The following is a 20,423-nucleotide window of genomic DNA, read 5'->3' as shown; positions in this document are numbered from 1 at the left end:
AAATGTGTAGTTGATGAAGAGACTTGGCTGTTATCTGTGGTAGACTTAATGTTTGGGGTACCTTTTCAAGAGTTTCACTGGAACCAAAATCCAATATTTGCAGAGAAGGGGTTTGGGTTGGGGGGGGGGGGGGGGGTTTACTGAAGGCTGCTACTATAGCTCACATTTTGTATTTATTTGGTCAGGGTCCAAATTTTATTTTTTTCAGGGAAAACACACTCAGCTGACCAACTCTAGAGCACAAAAAATAATATGCAACCATTACTTTTTAAGAAAATAAATTTTATTTGTCACTCTTTTAATGCAATTTAGATGAAATACATAGAAAGTTTATAATTGAAGTTTGGTCACAGCTTCACCTCTGTGACTCTCTCCCAGTTATGCACCCTTGTTACTCACTCTTGTCTTATAAAGACAACCTATTTTTGGTTTACACAATTTTTTTTTTTATGAAGTCTAAAAGTAGTAGAATTTTGCTGATATATTGATGCAAATGCTGCAATCTGATTGGCTGAGCCATCATACGCTAAGAACCATTGGTATGCAGTGGTTAGTAGCTGTTTACAAAATAGCGATGTTTTCTCATTCATTAAATGACAACTCAGTCCACACACAATTTTGCCAAAGTGGATGTAATGGATCTTTTTAATTACTTTGTGAGCAGTCCATATTGGAAAATTTGTAATTCTCCTTTTCATCACAGACCTGTTCAGCCATGATAAAAGTCATCATTTGAAGAAATTTCAGATAAAATTCAAATAAAACAATAAGATTATTTGGTCTTGATTTCTATGAGGTAACAGTTTATTCAACCTTCAGCCTTATCAGCATATTACCTCACAAAAATCTCAAGCTCAAAATGTTTTGTTTATTATTGTTGTTTTGAAAATACTCAAAATGAAACTTCTCAAAAGAATTATTAAAAAAATTAATTCTATATATTGTTATAAAATAAGCATACCCAGTCTGATTCTATAATGTATAGTACATTATATTGATATAGTACCAATCTACACTATTTTAAAATGGCTAGAAAAGTAATGGCTTTGTATAAATGATAACTCTACTTTTTTAATACAGAAGAAACCTTCTAAAGTTGCAGCCAGGATTCAAGATAATAATATAACCATGGGTTTGACACTGGCTTAAAAAACGTTGAAAGAAACATTTTGTTAAAAAACACTAAAAAAATGGTGCAACCAAAAAACTTTAGTCTTCATCGGTTGTGAATGGAAAGAGTGTAACAATGGATTATATTAAAAAAGTTCCAAAATTTATATGCAAATATGATAGGTGTATGATCATGGGCAGATTCCAAAGTGGGAGAGCAGTTAAAACTAGAATTTTGGAACACAAAAAAGCAGTCCATATTTTTGACACCAATTCAAAGATTGCCCAACATGTTTATCAATATAATCATGACATGGATTTTGATAACGTTGAAATGATCAGCAGAGCTAACAATTACCACAAAAGACTTTTTCTGGAAGCATGGTATTCCCAAAGAGACCAGAACACAGGGAATGACCATGTATATGTTCTTGACATTTGTGCTTCATTTACGCTTTTACCTAAATTCTTTGATTTCTAAAGCTCACTTGCACAACAAGCAGAGGCTGCTCTTTTTGTGATCAGTTGATCCTCCATCATCCACAAATGAAAACGGACCTGGTTCAAGAAGTTACGAAAGCTTCTGTGTTGTTTGACCGGAAAATCTCTGTCCATACGTTTATCATCATTTTCAACATGTGCATTTTGTGCGTTTGTTCGGAATGGGCCATATGCATGTACTTGTAGCTCATATTTTGCAACATAATGTCGTACCACAATGTAGTGTTCAAGCCAGTCATCAACACCATGTTGGAGTGCATGGGGGTCATTTAGTATTTTTCGCTGCTCATCAGTAAGGACAGATTCCATCTCTTTTAAGTGTTTTTTCAACACCCCTGTAATAAAAAGTAAACTCACAGTTAATGAGCATTTTTACTTTGCGGGTAGTATATCTATTTTGATTAGAGAAGATACAGAAAAATGTTTTAAAGGAAAAATAAATGCTATAACAAGATGTTTCAGCATCATCTTGTCACCATTATCAAATGTAGATTTAAGTCGTTCTGTTTGGATATATACTAGCTTAGGTGTTGTACTAAGTAACTTAAATGTAAGGTTACGATTTTTGGGAATTTAATGGTCAATTTGCTCTATGAGGCACACCTGTAGGGAACCATGGTAGTTGTATTCATCAAAATAAATATCTAGTCCAAGATGATGAAAACATTTACCATGATTCCCTGCAGGCACGTGTCATAGAGGGGATTGGCCATTGAATTTGTGATTTTAGAGATATGCTTAGGAAGCAAATTATTTTGTCTTTTTTTGAGCTAGAAGGTGAAAAGGCTCAGATTTTAGGGCTGCAGTTTGGCCATGCTAGTTTTGTGTCATTGATATTATTCTGTTTTCAGAAAGCACTGTCTTACCGATGTTGTAGCCAACATTAGCACTAGTGTCCAGTGTTTCTCCAGTGGGATCACTATCAGTTATTGAAACTTCTGCAACAAGTTTAAAAACAGATGATGTGATAATTAAGAAGCTTAGTGCTTGTGTTTATCAAATATTTGTTAGTTTGATAGACTCCAGTTGGAGCTGTCCCTAACCTTTTTACTTTCATAGTGCCTCTCTCCACCCCGGTCAGGAATTTCTTTTTTTGCCGTTTAAGACAGGGAGTGTACAGCCACTGCATGATGGGAAAAGATCTGTCATGAGATAACCCAAAGGGTATTTTGATAACATTTGCAAAAATTACTTGGAGATTTGTGTAACCGCTTCCGGTAAAGTTGAGAAATATTTTCCCATTTGATTGACGTTACTGTGATTCATGCATTAAATGTTTGACAAACATAGTTCACGTTCAGTTCAAGCTAAGACCCCTTCTGTTCAAGATCGTAAGGCAAGTTAGAGCAAAATTGTCGTGGGAAAATCAAGACCCGCAAATGTTGGTAAGCTACAATCTACTGATGTTGATATTTACATTGTTACGTAAATTTTTGATTCTAGTGAGAGCTATAATTAGATTTTGACCGCTCTCAAAGCTCTCTATTAGCACGAGCATGTGGCATAATCATTGTGATTACTTTCTAAGTTAGAAACGCAAAGATATTTAGTGATTTCTTGACAAAATAATTTCAGTTGACCACTTTGCTTTGATTCGTATGAAAACACCCTGAGGCCACAAGACTAGGATTAAAGACATTAAAATGAAGATTGTTCTCCTATATATGCTGGCTTGGTGTTTTAAGGAGTTTCGACTGTGCATGCAAACAACCCGGGAGAACTAGATTTCAATTCTGGCTTACGAAACCATTACAATTTGTATCATGGCATATTACTCCAGTTAATTATATGGCTAGCTCCATGGGTGGGCGAGATGAATCAAAGCCTGGGCTGTGATTGGCTACCCGAGCAGGCAAGATGGAGGCATCTTGCCTGTTCAGGACTACCTGGCGTGTCCCACAAGAAAAATTTCTCCCAAAGCCATATAATTAATCCTTTACTGACCAAGCTTGTTCAGTGAAGATGGCTGGATATTGGCCTTGTTCTTTTTTTAGCGAGGTTATGGACCTCGACTCTGTCTCACTCCATAAACTCACAAAAAAGAACTTGACCAATATCCAGCCATCTTGACCTCACACTTGGTCAATAACCCATATATAATGAGCTTGGATATAACCCATCCATGCATTATTGAGAAAGCAGAGCTGTAAAAGCCCTTTAGGCTGCATAGACTCTTAAAAAATAATGATATTGTGACACTATTAAAGTGTTTGGGCCAACAAAGTCCTCGTTCATAATATCTATTCTGTGCTCTTACTTGTAGCATAAGGAGACAATGCAGTCACTTCTCAAGGGACAAAATGCTCTTACTTGTAGCATAAGGAGACAATGCAGTCACTTCTCAAGGGACAAAATGACAAAATAATCCTACGTGTAACACATACGTTCAAACTGTGAACATTTTCCTTATATAATATGGCTAACACCTACCAGGTATCACTGAATCTTCAGGTAGATATGCTGCCCCACCTGTGCCAATGTAATCTAATGCTGGATCCCCTGTTGAAACAGTATACCGAAACACAATATTACTTTTAGATATGCTAATAATATCGTAACATATTGGCAAACTAATCCTTGATAAATATGAGCATTCTAATTGGTTTCCCTGGGGGTAGCAACTTGCATTGGGCTATAATCCATTAAAAATTCCCTTGATATTTAGCTCTGTCACTGAGCACATGATAAACTGTTCAAACAGATCTTGTGTACTTATATTCACAAGATATACACATACTTTGTTTTGGTTACTAGGAGGCACAGTTGCATGATGCTTTTAATGGTATGATCAATGTGTTGAATGCTCTGGGGTAGAGCCCTGGCTAGGACTTGCCTGTGTTGTGTTCTTGGGCAAGACAGTGCCTCTCTCAACCCAGGTGCATGAATGAGTGCCCATGAAATGCTGGTGTGGGGCAGGGGGTGGTACCCTGCAGTGGACTAGCATCCCATCCAGAGGCAAGTAAAAATAAACCTGGTCACCTCTCAATGGGAACTGGAGCTGGAGTTGAGTGCCAGCTTGATGCAGGCTTTAATCCAGGCTTTATACCTTTACCTTTTTATTGTTTCACACTTTTTAGTAAGAATGGTGAAAAGTTCGTACCAAATTGCAATGATTTTTTGACCAATATCTGGAGTACTTCCCATTCCTTTGGACAGTAGCCAATGTTGAAACATATTCGTAACATCAGTAAGGGTAGAAGTCTTGGTGATGCCAAAAGCTGATGGAAAATTAGTGACCATGTCAAAATTAAAACCAAGCATAAAGTTCAAAGAAACCCTTAAAGTGCGTTTATTGAAACCAAGGCCACTCAGACAATGAATACCAATCAGATGGCAAAACTGAAACAATAGATTCCAACATTTTCAAATCCAGCCAATCAAATGTCCAGTACAAAACAATGAAATCTCAACTTGTTCGTTGTGATGCTTGCGACTACAGTGTCTGTTAATAAATTGTGAAACCATTGGAAAATATTGTGTTTCTTTACTTTAGATTTTACATCTACAACTGTGATAAATTCATTACATTGACCGTTTCCCACTGTGAATGTATGGCCAAAACAAATCATCTTTATGGTGTTTGTTTAAAATCATATAATAATAGGTTTTGACACATTTTTACAAAATAAATTTCGCTCCTGTTGTCTGTGCGTGTTTCTCTTGTTACACAGCTTTCTGTTGTCATTATCGTGAAATTCACCACACAGTTCTTGGATAAACTATCGCATCCACTGTCTCAGCAGCTGAACATTTCTGAGTTTGAGCTCCCTTTCTGGGTTGTCAGTGTATTGAGATAACATCTTCATCAAAATGTTTTTGCCGCTTTGTACTATCAATGCCTCAGTGTGTAAAATCACTGAGGCAAAAACAAAAGATGGTGCCATAGGAACCTTCCCTACTCAAAGACCATTTCAAGGGTTTATTTTAAACAGCTGTGACAATATTCCAACCCTACACCACACACTCTGGTGATATATATTTACAAGTGACATTCTTGCCCAGCTTTTCTTTTCATGTATTTTCTAAACCAAGCAACTACCCCTTAGAAATCGCAGCATATAATTCAATTCAAGCACACAAAAGTGCTAATGGTTCAAGTTTGACAATTTATTGATAAGTGACACTGTAGTGGTGTAAGCATCACAACGAACAAGTTAAGACTTCATTGTTTTGTACTGGACATTTGATTGCCTGTATTTGAAAATAGGACATTTGATTCGCTAGATTTGAAAATGTTGGAATCTATTGTTTCAGTTCTGCCATCTGTTGGTTTTGTCTGGGTGGTCCAGGTTTCAGTAAATGCACTGTAAAATTTACCAGAACTAATTTTTGTGTGCAATTTTGAACAGCAGTCTAAATTAATTTAAACCTGAAGAGGTAATGATTCTAAAATAAAAAACAATCACCACAAATAATATTGATAAAAACTATATATTCAGATACCATATTCCTAGTTCCAGCCATAACATTTTGTGGAGTGTTAAACATTCTGAAGGGTACTGGGATATTTCTGCTGGTAGCTGTTTTTAAATTTAAATGTCCTTAGAGGAACAACAGCATGCATTGAAACTCCTAACTGGTACACCAACCTCCATCATTTTTGTAAATGGAAGTCCTTGGCGGGGTGGTTCTCTTAAAAAATCTTTTGGTAATTGTGACTTATTTTGTAACATGATAATTAAATATTACCTCATCAATAGTTCCAAATAATGCTTGCAAAAGGAAAATCACGAAAGACTTGCGATATCCAAATTTTTTAAACATGTCAGTACAACTCATCCAGTGTGCAGTCTGATCGACACGTGGTGGAAGCTTGGCTGTAAGGACAGTCAAATAAAAAAAAATCAATAGGACTGCACATGTTTATTTGAAGAAAAAGATATTGCTATGTAGAGTGGAGTAGAGTAGAGTAGAGTAGGATATAGTAGCATAGAGTAGCGTAGAGTAGTGCAGCATAGCATAGAGTAGACTAGCGTAGAGTACAGTACAGTAGAGTAGGGTAGCGAAGAGTAGAAGTAGAGTGGAGTAGCATAGTGTAGCAAGGAGTCGAGTAGAGTAGCGTAGCAAAGAGTAAAGTAGAGTAGAGTAGCATAGAGTAGGTTAGAGCAATGTAGCGAAGAATAGGGTAGCGTACAGCAGAGTCTTATTGTGGTCTTCAATCTGTTCTTTAAGAGATCTATAAATTTACATGACTCCATTGCCTTCGCTCCTCTATTTTGCTCCACAGAACTGTACGATACGGGCAGTAGAGGCACTGAAAACACTACTAAAAATATTCAGCCTTTCCTGGGACATGTTTGAACTCGCATTATTATAAGCCTTCTAAATGGCTAGCCCACCATGCGCATTCATAGTGCAATGGTAAGAGCCCCTACTTGGTAGGTAGGAGGTCATGAGTTTGAATATTGTAAGGCAATCAGATGTTTTCTTTGTCCCATGCTGTGACATGCTGAACATTTATCTTTCACAGGTGTTTATAGGTTAAAAGTTAATCCACTTACACTCAAAAATGTGACTGAGTGCTTGGCAAAAGCACAACACAAACACCCATAGTACTGGATTGTAGTAGCAGTGCATGAGCTTGAAAGCATTGAAGTACTTCACATGACCAGAAAAGTGATTTGTGTGGTTCCAACACTCAGTGCAGTTTAAGCTTTCCGGCGAAGAATTTTTCACAGCCATTTGGAATGTTATGTTTGCAAGGATATACATGACAACCAGGGGTACAATCATGAAAAGCTGGGACAAAACAGAAATACTAAGTATTATTAAAGTCCCTATGAAGTAAAAAGTAATTGCTGCTTAATTGAAAGGCTTTTCAACGTAAAGAACAATGGCATTTTCCTTTTTGGAATATCTTTTTTCGTTTTAGAGATATTCAAGTTTTTGTATTATACAAATGAGGAAAGTGATGACGTCATAAATAGTTCTACTTAAACAGTAGAATGCTGAATCAAGAATATCTCCAGAAATATTGGAGCAGTATTTTTCAAACTTGGCACCAGAAATGTACATCACTGAAGAAACAGAATGACACCTACTATGTTGTTGCCATGGCAACACTCTTGGCTCCAGTCCCTTTCTGTGAAAAACCAAATATCCTCATTCGCAACCTTTTAAAGTGGGACAGAGGGTCTTTCTCGGAACACAGATGGTTCCCATATTGTCTTAACTCTCCCCATTAGATTGTTGGGAGTGGATGATCCTTTTTAAGATAAAATCTGGGAATTTTAGTCTTAATTAAAACAGGACCAACAGTATAATTGCTGTCATGGCAATGGCACAACGGGTGTCATTTTTTTTTTTGTGATGTACATGTCTGGTGCCAAGTTTAAAGAACACTGCCTTAATATTTCTAGAGATATTCTTGATTGAGTGTTGAACTGTTTTAGTGAAACCACCTATGACGTCATCACTTTCCTCATTTGCATAAAACAAAAATGTAAATATCTCTAAAATGAAAAAAGATATTCCAAAAAGGAAAACACCAATCCTCTTTACTTCGAAAAGCCTTTCAAATAAGCAGCAATTATTGTTTACTTCATAGGCACTTAAAATAATAATAATATAGGTATCTAATTTTGTGTGATTTGCTATTCCTCTTAGTTTCATCTGCAAATTCATTATTAGTATCATGTTTGCATTTGTTCTAGTTTACATCAGTTTTTCCCAAAACATTTGATATCCATGTGCAGTTGATCCTTTTCTTGTAGACTCCTCAGTATAAATTATATAGTGTACTGATCACTTTGTCACCTCCATTATATTACACTCAGCTTGGTTGAAGTGAGGAGCAGTTCCCAAAAGATGTTGTTGGTCATCTGTCGGCCAACTGGAGGCTCACATGGCTCACTTGCTGGTTAGCTGGTTAGGTTAAATAACACTCCTATTAGCCTAACTAGCATTCTGTTTACTCTAAGTAGCACTCTGGTTAGCCTAAGTTAGCTTGTGGTTAGCCTTTTTATTGTGGTTAGGGATCCTGGCTCACTTGCCTTCCATGCCTTGCTGGCTCGCATATTATTAACACTCTGTGATGCAACATGCGTATGTTCACTTATTTTGTTTATAGTGTGGTTATTAATTGAGTATCAAAACTAAATCAATCACAGTGGCAACAAAAACAACTTAAGAACCAATCAGAAGTAAAAACAAATCATGTAAAATAAATCAGTGCCAAGCAGGGGAAAATTACACACACACACTATTGATTTTGGTGTAATGTTGCCTGATTGGTCAAACATGGAGGTAACATAGCTGAATGGTTTAGGGCACTGGGTTTGAAATCTGGAGGTCAAACCTGGTCGAAATCCTCCATCCTACCGCTATCTGGATTTGTTCTTAGTATAGTCCCAAGTTCATATCCTTGACCATGTAGTGTAAAGAGCCAACCGGTCAGCCTCTCACCAGTTGGTATTCTTTCAAAATACTTGAAGAGGGAATCCACCAGAAGTTTGAGTAACCAGTGGACAACTATGTACCAACATGATTTAACTTGTATTACAAATTTCTATGCGACTGTTTTAACTTTCTTCTTAAAAGAAATCATTTCTAACAACACCAAATGTCGAAAACAAGTGTTGAAGTTCATATGAAACACCTGAAAATACTGGTGAAATGAAGCTGATGAGGAATTTTAGCTCTGTTTGCACAATTTTTCTGAACTTTGAAATTTATTTCCTCAACTTCCCTTGGGAAATTGTTTTTGGTGTTATTTCAGCTAAATATATCTTTAGCTTTTAGAAAATATAAAAAGGACTGTAACATACTCAGAATTTTTTCCGGTGCAAGGTTTTTGTCCACTGAAAGTTGAAACTGCTCGATTTCCTATCGCATTTCATCTTAATATGCTCTATTTACAGTGTCCCCAATTAATAAATAAATTTAACTCTCTAAATAAAGTTATGATTTGATTTTATTTATACATACCCCCATACAAGGTGTCTTCTGGATCAGTCCCCAAAATGTGTACCAAAAAAATAGAATGTAAGCAGCAACAGCAGTTCCATTTAAAACAAGCACTTCAGTGTTGACGAGAGTATAACAGCCAAGAAATCTCCATTGGGCAAAGAAGGTTAACATCATCATGACAATTAAAGGCTGAAATGTAAAGCCAACAATGAAAAACTAAAGGAAACCCAGTAACTGCAAGAGGGCAACTTTTCTTAACAATAATGTAATAAATAATAATAGATATATATAGTGCTAAAATTATAAAATATTCTGAAGTGCTTTACAATGTAAGATTAAGATTACAGTGAAAATATAAGAAAAATGTGTCTAAAAATAATACAATTTAAAAAACTGACACCTGACACCTTAACTGACTCCTCTATTCAAAATTTGTTTGATTTAAGTTAAATTTGAATTATGATGTACAAAAATTACTGCAGTTTTTAATTAGTGCCTGTTGTACTCCTCTGTGCATGTGAGGCAATTATTAGAGTTTAAACTGATGGTCTAATTTTTAAAATTGGAATTAATTAATCCTCTTCCATCAATCTTGTGGGAAATGTGAAAGTTATTAACAGTAATGGTTTTCAGGGTATTATTTTGAAATTCATTTGTGGAGGGTTTCCATAGCATTTTTGTATTATTTTTTTTGTGTGTAAAGATCATACAAAGGGTCCAACAAAGAACAATTAGGTTTCCAAAGAAAGAAGTTCGTTATAAAGCCACACAAGCAGGGCTCGAAAAAAGTGCCGTCCCATTGTCCTGGACAGATACAAGGTAGATTTTCTTTTTGGGCAAGTAACTTTTCATTCTCGCTTGGCCAATGGGCAAGGGATCAGGTAAGTTGTCTGCCAACTAAAGCATTAAAATTACAACTAAGACTTGCCCAGGGCAAGCAAAATTTGAGAGCTACTTGTCCCAAGGGCAAGCTGGAATTTTTCAAGCCCTGGCAAGAAAATCTCAAAACATTCCAATAAGTGGCACAATTTGGTACTGAGTCATAAAATTTCTACTAGTTAAAACCTTCCAGTGGACTTTGGGAATGGGAATTGTGAAAATAGTAACTCGATAAAGAGTTTGCCAATATTTTGGTTTGGTTGAAAAAACTTCTCTAGGGCAACTCAGGTATTCACAGGATTGATTTTTTCTACTGAAACTTTAAAAAAAAGACAAAAACACAAAAAGGTCCTTGGGTGAAGCGATAGCAGCTTTGACAATGTTACTCAATAACTACAGAATTTGTTTGGGAATCATTCATTGAACTACAAAGTTGTCTTTAATGAAAACAATTTGTGCTCAAATTTGAACAAAATAATCCACGACAACCCTACATTTACTAAGTGATTTCATTATGTAGCTTTATTTAAAATAGCATATTTAGGTCTAATATAATGGGAATTCCCATACAAAGTCTACAAATCATTTGTTGCCTGACATTATCAAAGCTTTGCATACTTAGCCCAGGTCAGTGGTAATTTTAGGTAAATCTGAGTGTTATTTAGGCTGACTGTATTGCCCTTCTGCAACAGGTCTATTTCAAACATACCATGAAGATGTAGTGGCCAAGTTTTGTCGCAAATTTGACGTGGAATATCTCTACCAAGTACAGTTGATAGTACAGACTTAGGCCAGTTACATTTGTTAGTGGTGTTACAAAGAACATGGCCAAGAATCTTGTAAAACAGTTTCTGGACCGCATAATTGGATCACAGCAGGGCTGCCAACAGGACATCTCCCACGAATCGGGCCAATAACGTTTAGGGGGATGTGACTGTATAAGTGAAGGAAAGAACTAGTTTATGACAAAAGTAATAAACTGACCACAATTTGTTTATCCCAGCCCCAGTAGTCTGGCTTAATTGCCATTTAATGTCACAATTTCAGATAGTCCTCACACAGTCAGAATTTCAACACAAGCCTTGCTGTTCATCATCATTTCCATGGTTACCATGTCATGTTGCATGTTGGAATTTTACCCCAACAGGGTGTTCATCTTAATCACATGAGATAATGCTGTGAGAATTCCACAGCCTATCAGGGATTGTTGTTGTCAAAATTGGGTATCCTCTGAATTGTGGTTAAGGAACTTAATAGCTGTTATTGCAGTTATCAGCGGCTTGACACACAAACGAGGCAAAAGGGTTGATTCTGCATTGTATTGACCCTTTCGCCTTGTCTGCATGCCTTTTAAAAAAAAAAGAATATTTGACTGGAGACTCCACTGCAATAACAGCAATTAGGACTTTTCAGGTCTCAAAAGGCAAAGTTTCTTATGCTCAAGGGATCAGGGCAGAAAAGGAAGTGCAGTGACCTTATTTACTATGGTGACTCCAAATTGAGCAGTTGATATTCAGACCTAGTGTTCTTGGGCATAAGACACTTCCCAAATTCAGTTGACTGCAGTGTGAGGACAGCAAACTTCCCAAAACCCTTACCCAATGTTTATGACCAAAATCTACAATTTTCCCTATCCTATTTATGACCTGACCAAACATTTGATACCCTATTTATGATATGACCCCTAAATCAATACCCTATTTCAGACCTGCCTTATAATTAGTTCCCTACTTCAGACCAATGTAAATTGCCATAAACATAATTTGTGGAGGGCTTTTGTTGATGGTCTTATCGATAGTGATGAAAAAGTAGCTTTTTCTTAAAAACATACCTATGTCAAGACGAGAGTGCAAAAACCATACCCTATTTATGACCATAATGGCCAAACTCGATACCCCATTTACGACCAAAACAGCTGAAAAACCATACCCTTTGGGGCCGTGCATACCTATATAGCCCATATGAGGGAGCATCATAGTCCATTGCAGGTCACCTCACCTCCCCCCAACTACCAATCCAGGCACTGAAATTAAATTATCTTGCCCAAGAGTGACCCTAGCCTGGGCTACAAAGCCTCCTGCATTTTGAGAAATAATTGATGAATTAATAGAATTATTATATTATTGTAACAATTATTATACTGTATTCATTACTATTATTATTATTATTATATATTTATTTTATTAATACTGACAGTTACCCCCAGCAGTGGATCATGTTCATCAGTTGCACTTAAAGCATCCACACTAGCACTTGCTCCATCAACTTGATCTGTTGATGCAGCTCCAGATTCCTTTAGACTACGCCGCTGTCGTCCCACAGCTCCATATGTGGTCTCAACTAGTCTTGAGGAAGTGCGATGTTTAAGTTCTTTTCTTACACCTTCATTGTGCACTATTAATTCATCCCACAGTGGATCTAAAAATTCCATCAATTGCAGAAATGAATGAAAATGACTGGTGGGCCTGGCAATATGGCAGCAAACTGATTCTGATGCCGATATTGACTTTTCACATAGGCGTACGGGCCAGGGGGGCTGGGGGGTTGCAGGGCAAGTCAGTTTTTGGGGGGCAACAAGAGAAATTGGGGCAAATTTTTTAAAACATTTCCATTCGTTTCGAGAAATTACAATGCCACTAAAAAAACAGCGAATAACAATATTGTTAATTAACATACAATAAGGTGCGACTCAATACTCAAAAGTAGTGCGAGTTGGAACTTTCTTAACACCCCTTTTTCTTCGTGTCTCAGATTGTCCCTAGTCAAAAGCTTTATTTTGTAAGAATTTGGAATGTTTTTCATTCTCAGTGCCCACTGTTTGAGCATTGCAGAAATTTCATTCACATCCTTTGGCTTTGGGCTGAATGGCATGAAGAAAAAAAATCGCTCACTGGTTTCTATTCCACGAAATCAACTGAAGGCGAGGCACTGTATAAACTGGTGAAGTCTGCTTTCACTGAACTCAGGGTGCGTTCCTTTGGGTTAATCTGGATCAGGATCAGTGATCCAAGATCACTCGGATCGTGGTGCATCAAAGGAACCGATGAATCCACTCAGGCCACAGATTCATCGGTTCCTTTGATAAACCATGATCCGAGTGATCTTGGATCACTGAACCTGATCCAGGTCACCCCAAAGGAACGCACCCTCAATCTGGACCTCAAGAAAATTGTTGGTAAAGCATTCGATGGCGCAGCTAATAGGAACGGTCTAGATACACAAGGGACTCTAAACAAGAATGGAAAAGTGCTCCCGCTCTGTATCTACATCCACTGTTACGGACATGTGCTCAACCTCGCCCTTCAAGATACTATGACACAGATTGAACCATTGCGTAACGTTCTTGGCACTATCCAGGCCCTGTAGCGAGTCTCAATGACACGCCCTGTTTGGCGACACAGGCGTAGAAGGCGAGGACGGTCTGAAACTGACGCTGAAGTCTTTGAGTGTCAAGAGGTGTGAGGTGTCCATGCTGGTGGGTATTAAACCGTGAAGGCCGTACACGGACAAATGGAACACATTGTAAAAGCTGTGCTCACGTTGTCTTCAGACAAAGATCCAAAAACCTACGCTGAGAGTAGAGCTTTATTTACCGCCATTTTATAGTTCTATCTGTGTGTGTTGAAAATAATCTTAAGCAACACTAGTGGTCTGTGCCGAAATCTGCAAGCAGGGGAAGACGGCCGACTCCATCTCCATTCGTGAAACGCCAACATGACCATTCAGAGTCTACGCCAGTGCCGGAGTGAAGGAAGTTTCAGCAACGCCGTATGGCAGATAGTATCAGCAATGGATCTGAAAGTGAAGAAGTGACTGACCCATTCTCAGTTTGAATTACGAGAGGCCATGGCACCCAGACACAGGACATGGTGCCGCATTCAAGCCCTTGTGGGTGAACACACGCAAAGACAAATGCAGCTGACACTGGAATCGCAACACCGCATTAACACTTACTATGTGTTGTTGTCCGAGCTTGAGATCAGATTAAGTAGAAATGACCAAGAAATACTCTGTGCTTTGGGAGATCATGATCTGTCACAGGCAGACGCCTGCTAAACAAGAAAGCTTCCCCCGCATCGCTAAATTTTACAAAACTGGAAGCTGAGCAGAAAATACGCGAACTTTCGCCTTGAGCGCGGGTTCCACTCCGCGACTGTTTGATTTTTTCAGAAATACTGCAGATTATGCATGAGAACGATCTATTTGATATGTTGCTAGAGTTTTCCAACGTGGTGCATATCCTTCTAGTGATACCTGCTACATTGTGTTCTGCAGAACGATCATTCAGTGCGTTGCGCAGATTGAAAACCTACCTCCGCAACAACATGGGGCAACAGCGTGTCAGTAACATCGCACTGATTAACATTGAAAGAAAATATGCCAATTCTGTACCAAACAATGACATGGATCGTATTATTGATAAATTCGGCCGTCGCAATGGCAGGGACAGTTATTTCTTTTGTTGTTTTTTACTTGTAAGGTGATCTTATGATAGATTCATATACAAGAATATTCTCACTGGGATTCAAATGTAAGATAATTTTCGCTCCATATGCAGGCCTATGTTAGTGAATCCTATGACCCTCACTTGTGCTCGATTATTTTGTAAAAATTTGGGCAAGTTGCGAAATTTTTTGGGCAAGTGATTCACCACTCCTCCTCCCCCACCCCCCTCCCCCTCCGCCCCTGGGAAAAGATTGCCCGTACGCCTATGATTGTGCATGTAATTAACACCACTCTTATATCAAAAAACAGCTTTGCTGAGTAAAACTGGGGATATCAGTCTTACAGCTACCCTGAAGGAAGGTTCTAACCACATCTACATTACTTGGCAATAATGATCTACTAGTGTAAAAAAAGACATAATGCGTGTACGATGCGTGTACCTTTGTTGTTGTTCGTGTGCCAACCGTTTTCTACGATGTGGAAAAACGGAATTCGAATGTCCAGTTTCGTTTTTCGCTTACCCACCCCATCGAAAAAGGGAATTCGAGATTCCGTTTTTGTTTTCCGTTTTCCTACTACGTTGAAAATGGAATTCCAAGCTCTATTTTCGTTTTTCGTTTTCACCAAACTTTGGACAACAAAATCCTAATTGTCATTTCCTTTTTTCGTCTTTCGTTTTTGTAAGATATTGAAAAACGGAATTTGAACTTTGGTTTTCGTTTTTCGTGTCTGCGTTTTTGTCACTTTCTATTTTAACTGAACAGGAAGAATGTTGGCACTTCCTGTCGCTAACAACAGACCTGGAAACCAAGGATTGTGTTTTGGCCGGAATAAAATATCCTTGTTGAAGTCTTTGCCCGCCGTTTTCTTATTGAGGAAAATAATAGTTGTGAAGACCTTCTCGAGGAAATCAAGAACCGTTACTAGAATCTAAGGGGCTGTACAGTAGTTTGCTAAGTGGAAAAAGGTTTTTCAGTTTTCATGGTATCAAGAAGAGAAGGACAGTTGCTGATGGAACAGTCGATATCCGGTCAGTGTAAAATGAAGACTGCGGACTGCGGACTGGGGTAAAATGCAGACTGCAGACCAGGTGTAAAATACAGACCGTAGACTTCTTAACTGAGTCGTGTTACTGTTTCCATCACTGAGAGCTACGGTAAACCGGAGCGTTATTTAGGCTAACCTGAGTGATATTTAGGCTAACCGGAACATGAAACTTTCACTACAATTAGCCTGAATAACCCTGTTTCCGGTTAGAAATCGATAATGGAAATACCACCGTCGATATATACTTAAAAAGTCTGTAGTCTGCAGTCTGCAGTCTGCATTTTACTCCTGGTCTCTAGTCCGCAGTCTGCGTTTTACACTAACCGGTCGATACCGAAGTAGAAGATGCCATATCGTAGGTTCGACCCGGAGGGGGGGTACTGCCATATATGAGCTATATAGGTATGTGCCGCTGTGAAGGGTATGGTTTTCAAGCAGTTTACTTTAGGATAGGGTATATAAATCAGAGCGTTTGGGTCTAGAATAGGGTATCATATTTCACAAAACTGATTAGTTGGTTGAAAATTTTATCTAGACTAAGGAAACCACAAATCGCCACTCAAAAAATCGGCAAGTTTAAATTTACGCAAATCAGCCTCAACAGTGTTGATAAATGGGGGGATTTTGGGAGTTTACTCTAGTAAAGGGTAGCAAAATTCAGCTGAACTAGCTCTGGTATAAGCTAAGGGTTCCAGGGTGGGACCTAAATAGCCATTTCATTCCGTGGTTTGTGATAGTATACGCATTAATTTGTGATAGTATGTGCATAATTTCATTTCATTTCATAAGGCTCTCGTTAGCCTGTTTACGGTTAGCTCTCAACTGATGATGGAAACGGTAGCACGATTCAGTTAAGGAGTCTAAAGTCTGCATTTTACCCCTGGTCTGCGGTCTGCATTTTACCCCTGGTCTGCGGTCTGCATTTTACCCCTGGTCTGCGGTCTGCATTTTACCCCTGGTCTGCGGTCTGCATTTTACCCCTGGTCTGCGGTCTGCATTTTACCCCTGTCCGTAGTCTCCATTGTGCGGTCTGCAGTCTGCAATCCGCAGTCTCCAGTCTGCATTCCACAGTCTTCAAACACTGACCGGATAAGGACTGTTCCATGACTTCCATCCGCAACTGACCTTCTCTTCTTGATACCATGATAACTACAAAACCTTTTTACACTTAGCAAACTGTGCATTCCCTTAGATTCGGGTAACGGTTCTTGATTAACTCGAGAAAGGTCTTCACAGCTATTATTATCCTCGATAAAAAACGGCGGACAAAGACTTCATCAAGGATATTTCATTCCCGCCAAAACATATCCTTAGTTTCCAGGTCTATTGTCAGCGACAAGAAGTACCAACAGTGCCGGTTTAGGTAAAATACGAAAGTGACAAAAACACAGAAACGAAGAAGGAAATTCGAAGTTCAAATTCCGTTTTTCAATATCTTATGAAAACGAAAGATGAAAAACGAAAATGACAATTAGAATTCTGTTGTCCAAAGTTGTGGGAAAACAAAAACGAAAATAGAAGTTCGAATTCCATTTTCAATGTAGCGGGAAAACAGAAAACGAAAATGGAATTTCGAATTCCCTTTTCCGATGGCGTGGGTAAACGAAAAACGAAACTGGAAGTTCGAATTCCGTTTTCGCGCTCCGCAGGAAAATGGTTGGCACTAAGATAGACGCATTGTTGACTACTCTGGTCAATGAAAGAATGCAGGGAGCAGTTACAGAAAGTGCCACGGAGTGTTCATTATGGTCTCACTTTATCGTGGAAGTCATAGAAAAAATACTAACTATTTTATATACTGTACATAAATTTTGTGGCATTTACAGTGTAATACTTACGATTGTAAACTCTGTAATTGGGGTCATATTCAATGTCCTCCTCAGTAACCACACCCAAGTATTCACCTTCATTGCTGCAGTATGGAACAACAAATTTAACCAACCCACCAGGGTTCTCCAGCACGTCATCTGTCATTAGAAGTTTCGCTTCTGCTCGAAAACTTGTACAATTTTCATCTCTTGGTTTGATCTTTTTCAAGAATGCTTGGAGTCCAGCCAGCTTTATCTGCAACAAAAATTTTAGAATTATTTCAACCATCATGATAACATTAGTCTAATGAACTGGGTATGGCTCTTAGAAGAAACTCTATGTTTTCATAATTATTAAACCTCTTATTCCAAATGCAGTCTTAATAACCAAAAAAAAAATTTTCTCTTGAAATAACTTACTGAATTGTGGGAAGGTAAAATCGCATATTTCAGTGTGAAATAGTGAGCGGTGGTTGTTTTTCTGGAGGTCTTCCCAGCCTGTTTGTTAGGTATATACTGTGATTAATAAATACTTTTTTAATGGCAAAATAAGCCATAATGATATGACGGTGATAAGATGGTGATGATAACAATGATGATGATGACGAGGACTTTAAGTAGAGCACCATACTCCACCAAGATTTTTGGAAGGTACCCCTCCCCCCTTGAGAAAATAAGATGTTAATTACTCGTTTTAGCACCAACCTCATACTGCTCTTTCTCAGGATCATGCTGGCGTTGATCGGGCCACACCGGTCCTGCAGTGGCTCCATGCAAAGAATCTCTTTGATTCTTGCGTGGCGATGGTTTCAATTGTTGACCAAAATCAACAAACAGAACAACTTTATCTCCAATGTCAGCAAAGTTAGAGAAGTGATTTCCTGATGAACACATGCGCACCAAGGGCTTTCTGGGACTGTCTGGCGGTCTGGATTCTGGGGTAGTACAGCAAATTCCCATTTTAATGCCTCTTTCTGGAACTCACAACCTACCAACATCAAGAACAACTTGTTTGCAGTTTGTTACTTCCACTCTGTGATCAGACTAAAATTAAACATTTTAGTGGAAACCAAGCTTAATGCCCTATACCCACAGAGGGATGGATGTACTCCCGGGGGATTCCCATATAAAATGACGGACACCCCAGACAGAAGCTACAACTCCCGCCGAAGCTACAAAGAAATGTATGGAAACAACTCCCGATATGACAGACTCTCGCTATTACGAAATTGCGGACTCTTCATTTGGGCCCAAAATAATTTGTTGTTGTTATAGTCTTGTTTCAATGGCCAACTTGGACGTACCGAATGACAGATTTATTCTGTAGTCTAAAAATGTTAATAGCTAGTTTGTACAGTATTTTGACCTAGAAAGTATGATTACGTATCAAAAGTAAATGTGTTCTATAAATTGAAAGAAACTGGAAATCTTAAAAGAGTACAGTAGCATGCATTATATAAAAATAAAAAATCTGGGTCATTTTTATCACGCCCCGCTATTGGGGACTCTGAGTTGACTATGAAAAGACACAACCATGTGAGCGATCGTGTGGTCCGGCAGTGTTGCGTGACATGTGACCACTCGCAGAACGCAACATTTTAATCATTCCTTCACATATCCCACGCAAGGTTTTAAATTTATAATTCATTGCGTAGCATGATCCATTTGAAGAAAAGTAGTTCAGCAAACCATGAGATTCTACTGTTTAAATCTTGTTTCGCTTTGGCTAGGTCTGGTGTAAAGGGAGCAATTTCAGTTTCATTGCATGCCATGAAAAATACCTGCGTATGAACGCCTCGCTGGCTTGCGGTTTAGATTTGCGGTTGGGTAATCATGAAATAAACTGCCTAATTATTAACATCTGAACCGATGATCTGAATGAGATAAACGACAAACAATGAGTGTAATTTTGCTGTGCAAGTTTGCATCCACGATCAGAATTAAACCAAGTTTAAAGTGAAAGAGACTGCCATATACTATTGAATAGAATCACACAGGAAAACATCACAGTACTTACGTCTAACAGATCGAACGTTGGGAACTTACTATCTTTTGAGGAGGATTTAATTTATAGATGGTCTCGATGAAACTTTGAAATAAGCAGTTGGTCCGCCTTTTTTCACCTTGAAGGCTACGAGAAATGCTCTTCTTCTCGAATTATAACTTTGATTTCATGCTAACTTTGTGTAAAAATCCACTAGAAATACAAATTCGACAAACCTAAAGTTCGATCTATTGCAGATATGTTGGCGGAAATATTAACTGCTTTGCATGTCGTTACTTTATACGCTTACCTCGAAGAATCTTGCCCGATGTCTGTGAAAAATAATAATAGCAACCTTCCTCTTTGCACTTTGCTAGCTGCACTAAAATGAAGGAAAGAAATTTACGGAGCACGTTTAATACTGCATAGCACTTCACAGAAAAGCAGGAACATATTCGATTACGCATGCTAAGCAGTGAAATTATGCCGCGTGACTGATTCCGGGGAAAAACCGGGAACAACCCAGTAACAGGAATGACAGGAAGCGGAAACCGAAACGAAGTTCATGGTCAGCAGCATCTTTAATCGCGCATTTTTACAAGAATGTCACCTTGTGAGAGACAACCATTGTATGGGTTAGCATTATTGAGTGTTCTTCTGTAGCTAATGCTGTTCAAACCGACTGATTTGGTTGTCAGCAGATCGTTGCGCGACATTTGCATTGTAACGTCGGGGATTCC

The 20,423-nt window shown here is 38.3% G+C and overlaps 1 protein-coding gene across 1 annotated transcript; it reads right to left on the bottom strand.

The window, feature by feature from the left end:
- Positions 1-261: 261 nt before the first annotated feature.
- On the bottom strand, positions 262-20,158 carry LOC110060867 (uncharacterized). The gene is made up of 12 exons (XM_020767676.2): positions 19,994-20,158; positions 18,405-18,687; positions 17,730-17,955; positions 12,599-12,816; positions 11,108-11,332; positions 9,538-9,708; positions 7,113-7,350; positions 6,301-6,428; positions 4,712-4,829; positions 4,042-4,110; positions 2,478-2,549; positions 262-1,946 (listed from the first exon to the last, which is right to left on the bottom strand). Exons 2-12 carry the CDS (start codon positions 18,657-18,659, stop codon positions 1,588-1,590), a joined length of 2,079 nt encoding a protein of 692 aa, XP_020623335.2. The 5' UTR covers positions 18,660-18,687; positions 19,994-20,158; the 3' UTR covers positions 262-1,587.
- Positions 20,159-20,423: the final 265 nt, after the last annotated feature.

Source organism: Orbicella faveolata, unplaced genomic scaffold (assembly GCF_042242905.1).
Source record: "Orbicella faveolata isolate gen_17 unplaced genomic scaffold, um_ofav_v1 contig_12, whole genome shotgun sequence".
Taxonomy (NCBI): domain Eukaryota; kingdom Metazoa; phylum Cnidaria; class Anthozoa; order Scleractinia; family Merulinidae; genus Orbicella; species Orbicella faveolata.
Note: the sequence above shows the minus strand (reverse complement) of the source record. Positions and strands in the feature narration are given on the sequence as shown.

What these genes read in the sequence shown, in the direction of transcription:
- LOC110060867 (XM_020767676.2), bottom strand. Translation starts at nt 18,659, where the DNA reads ATGGGAATTTGCTGTACTACCCCAGAATCCAGACCGCCAGACAGTCCC. An exon ending in CAATTACAGAGTTTACAATC is followed by an intron (nt 12,817 to 17,729) that starts GTAAGTATTACA and finishes TGGAATTTTTAG; the next exon opens with ATCCACTGTGGGATGAATTA. An exon ending in AGAAGACACCTTGTATGGGG is followed by an intron (nt 7,351 to 9,537) that starts GTATGTATAAAT and finishes GTTTTGTCCCAG; the next exon opens with CTTTTCATGATTGTACCCCT.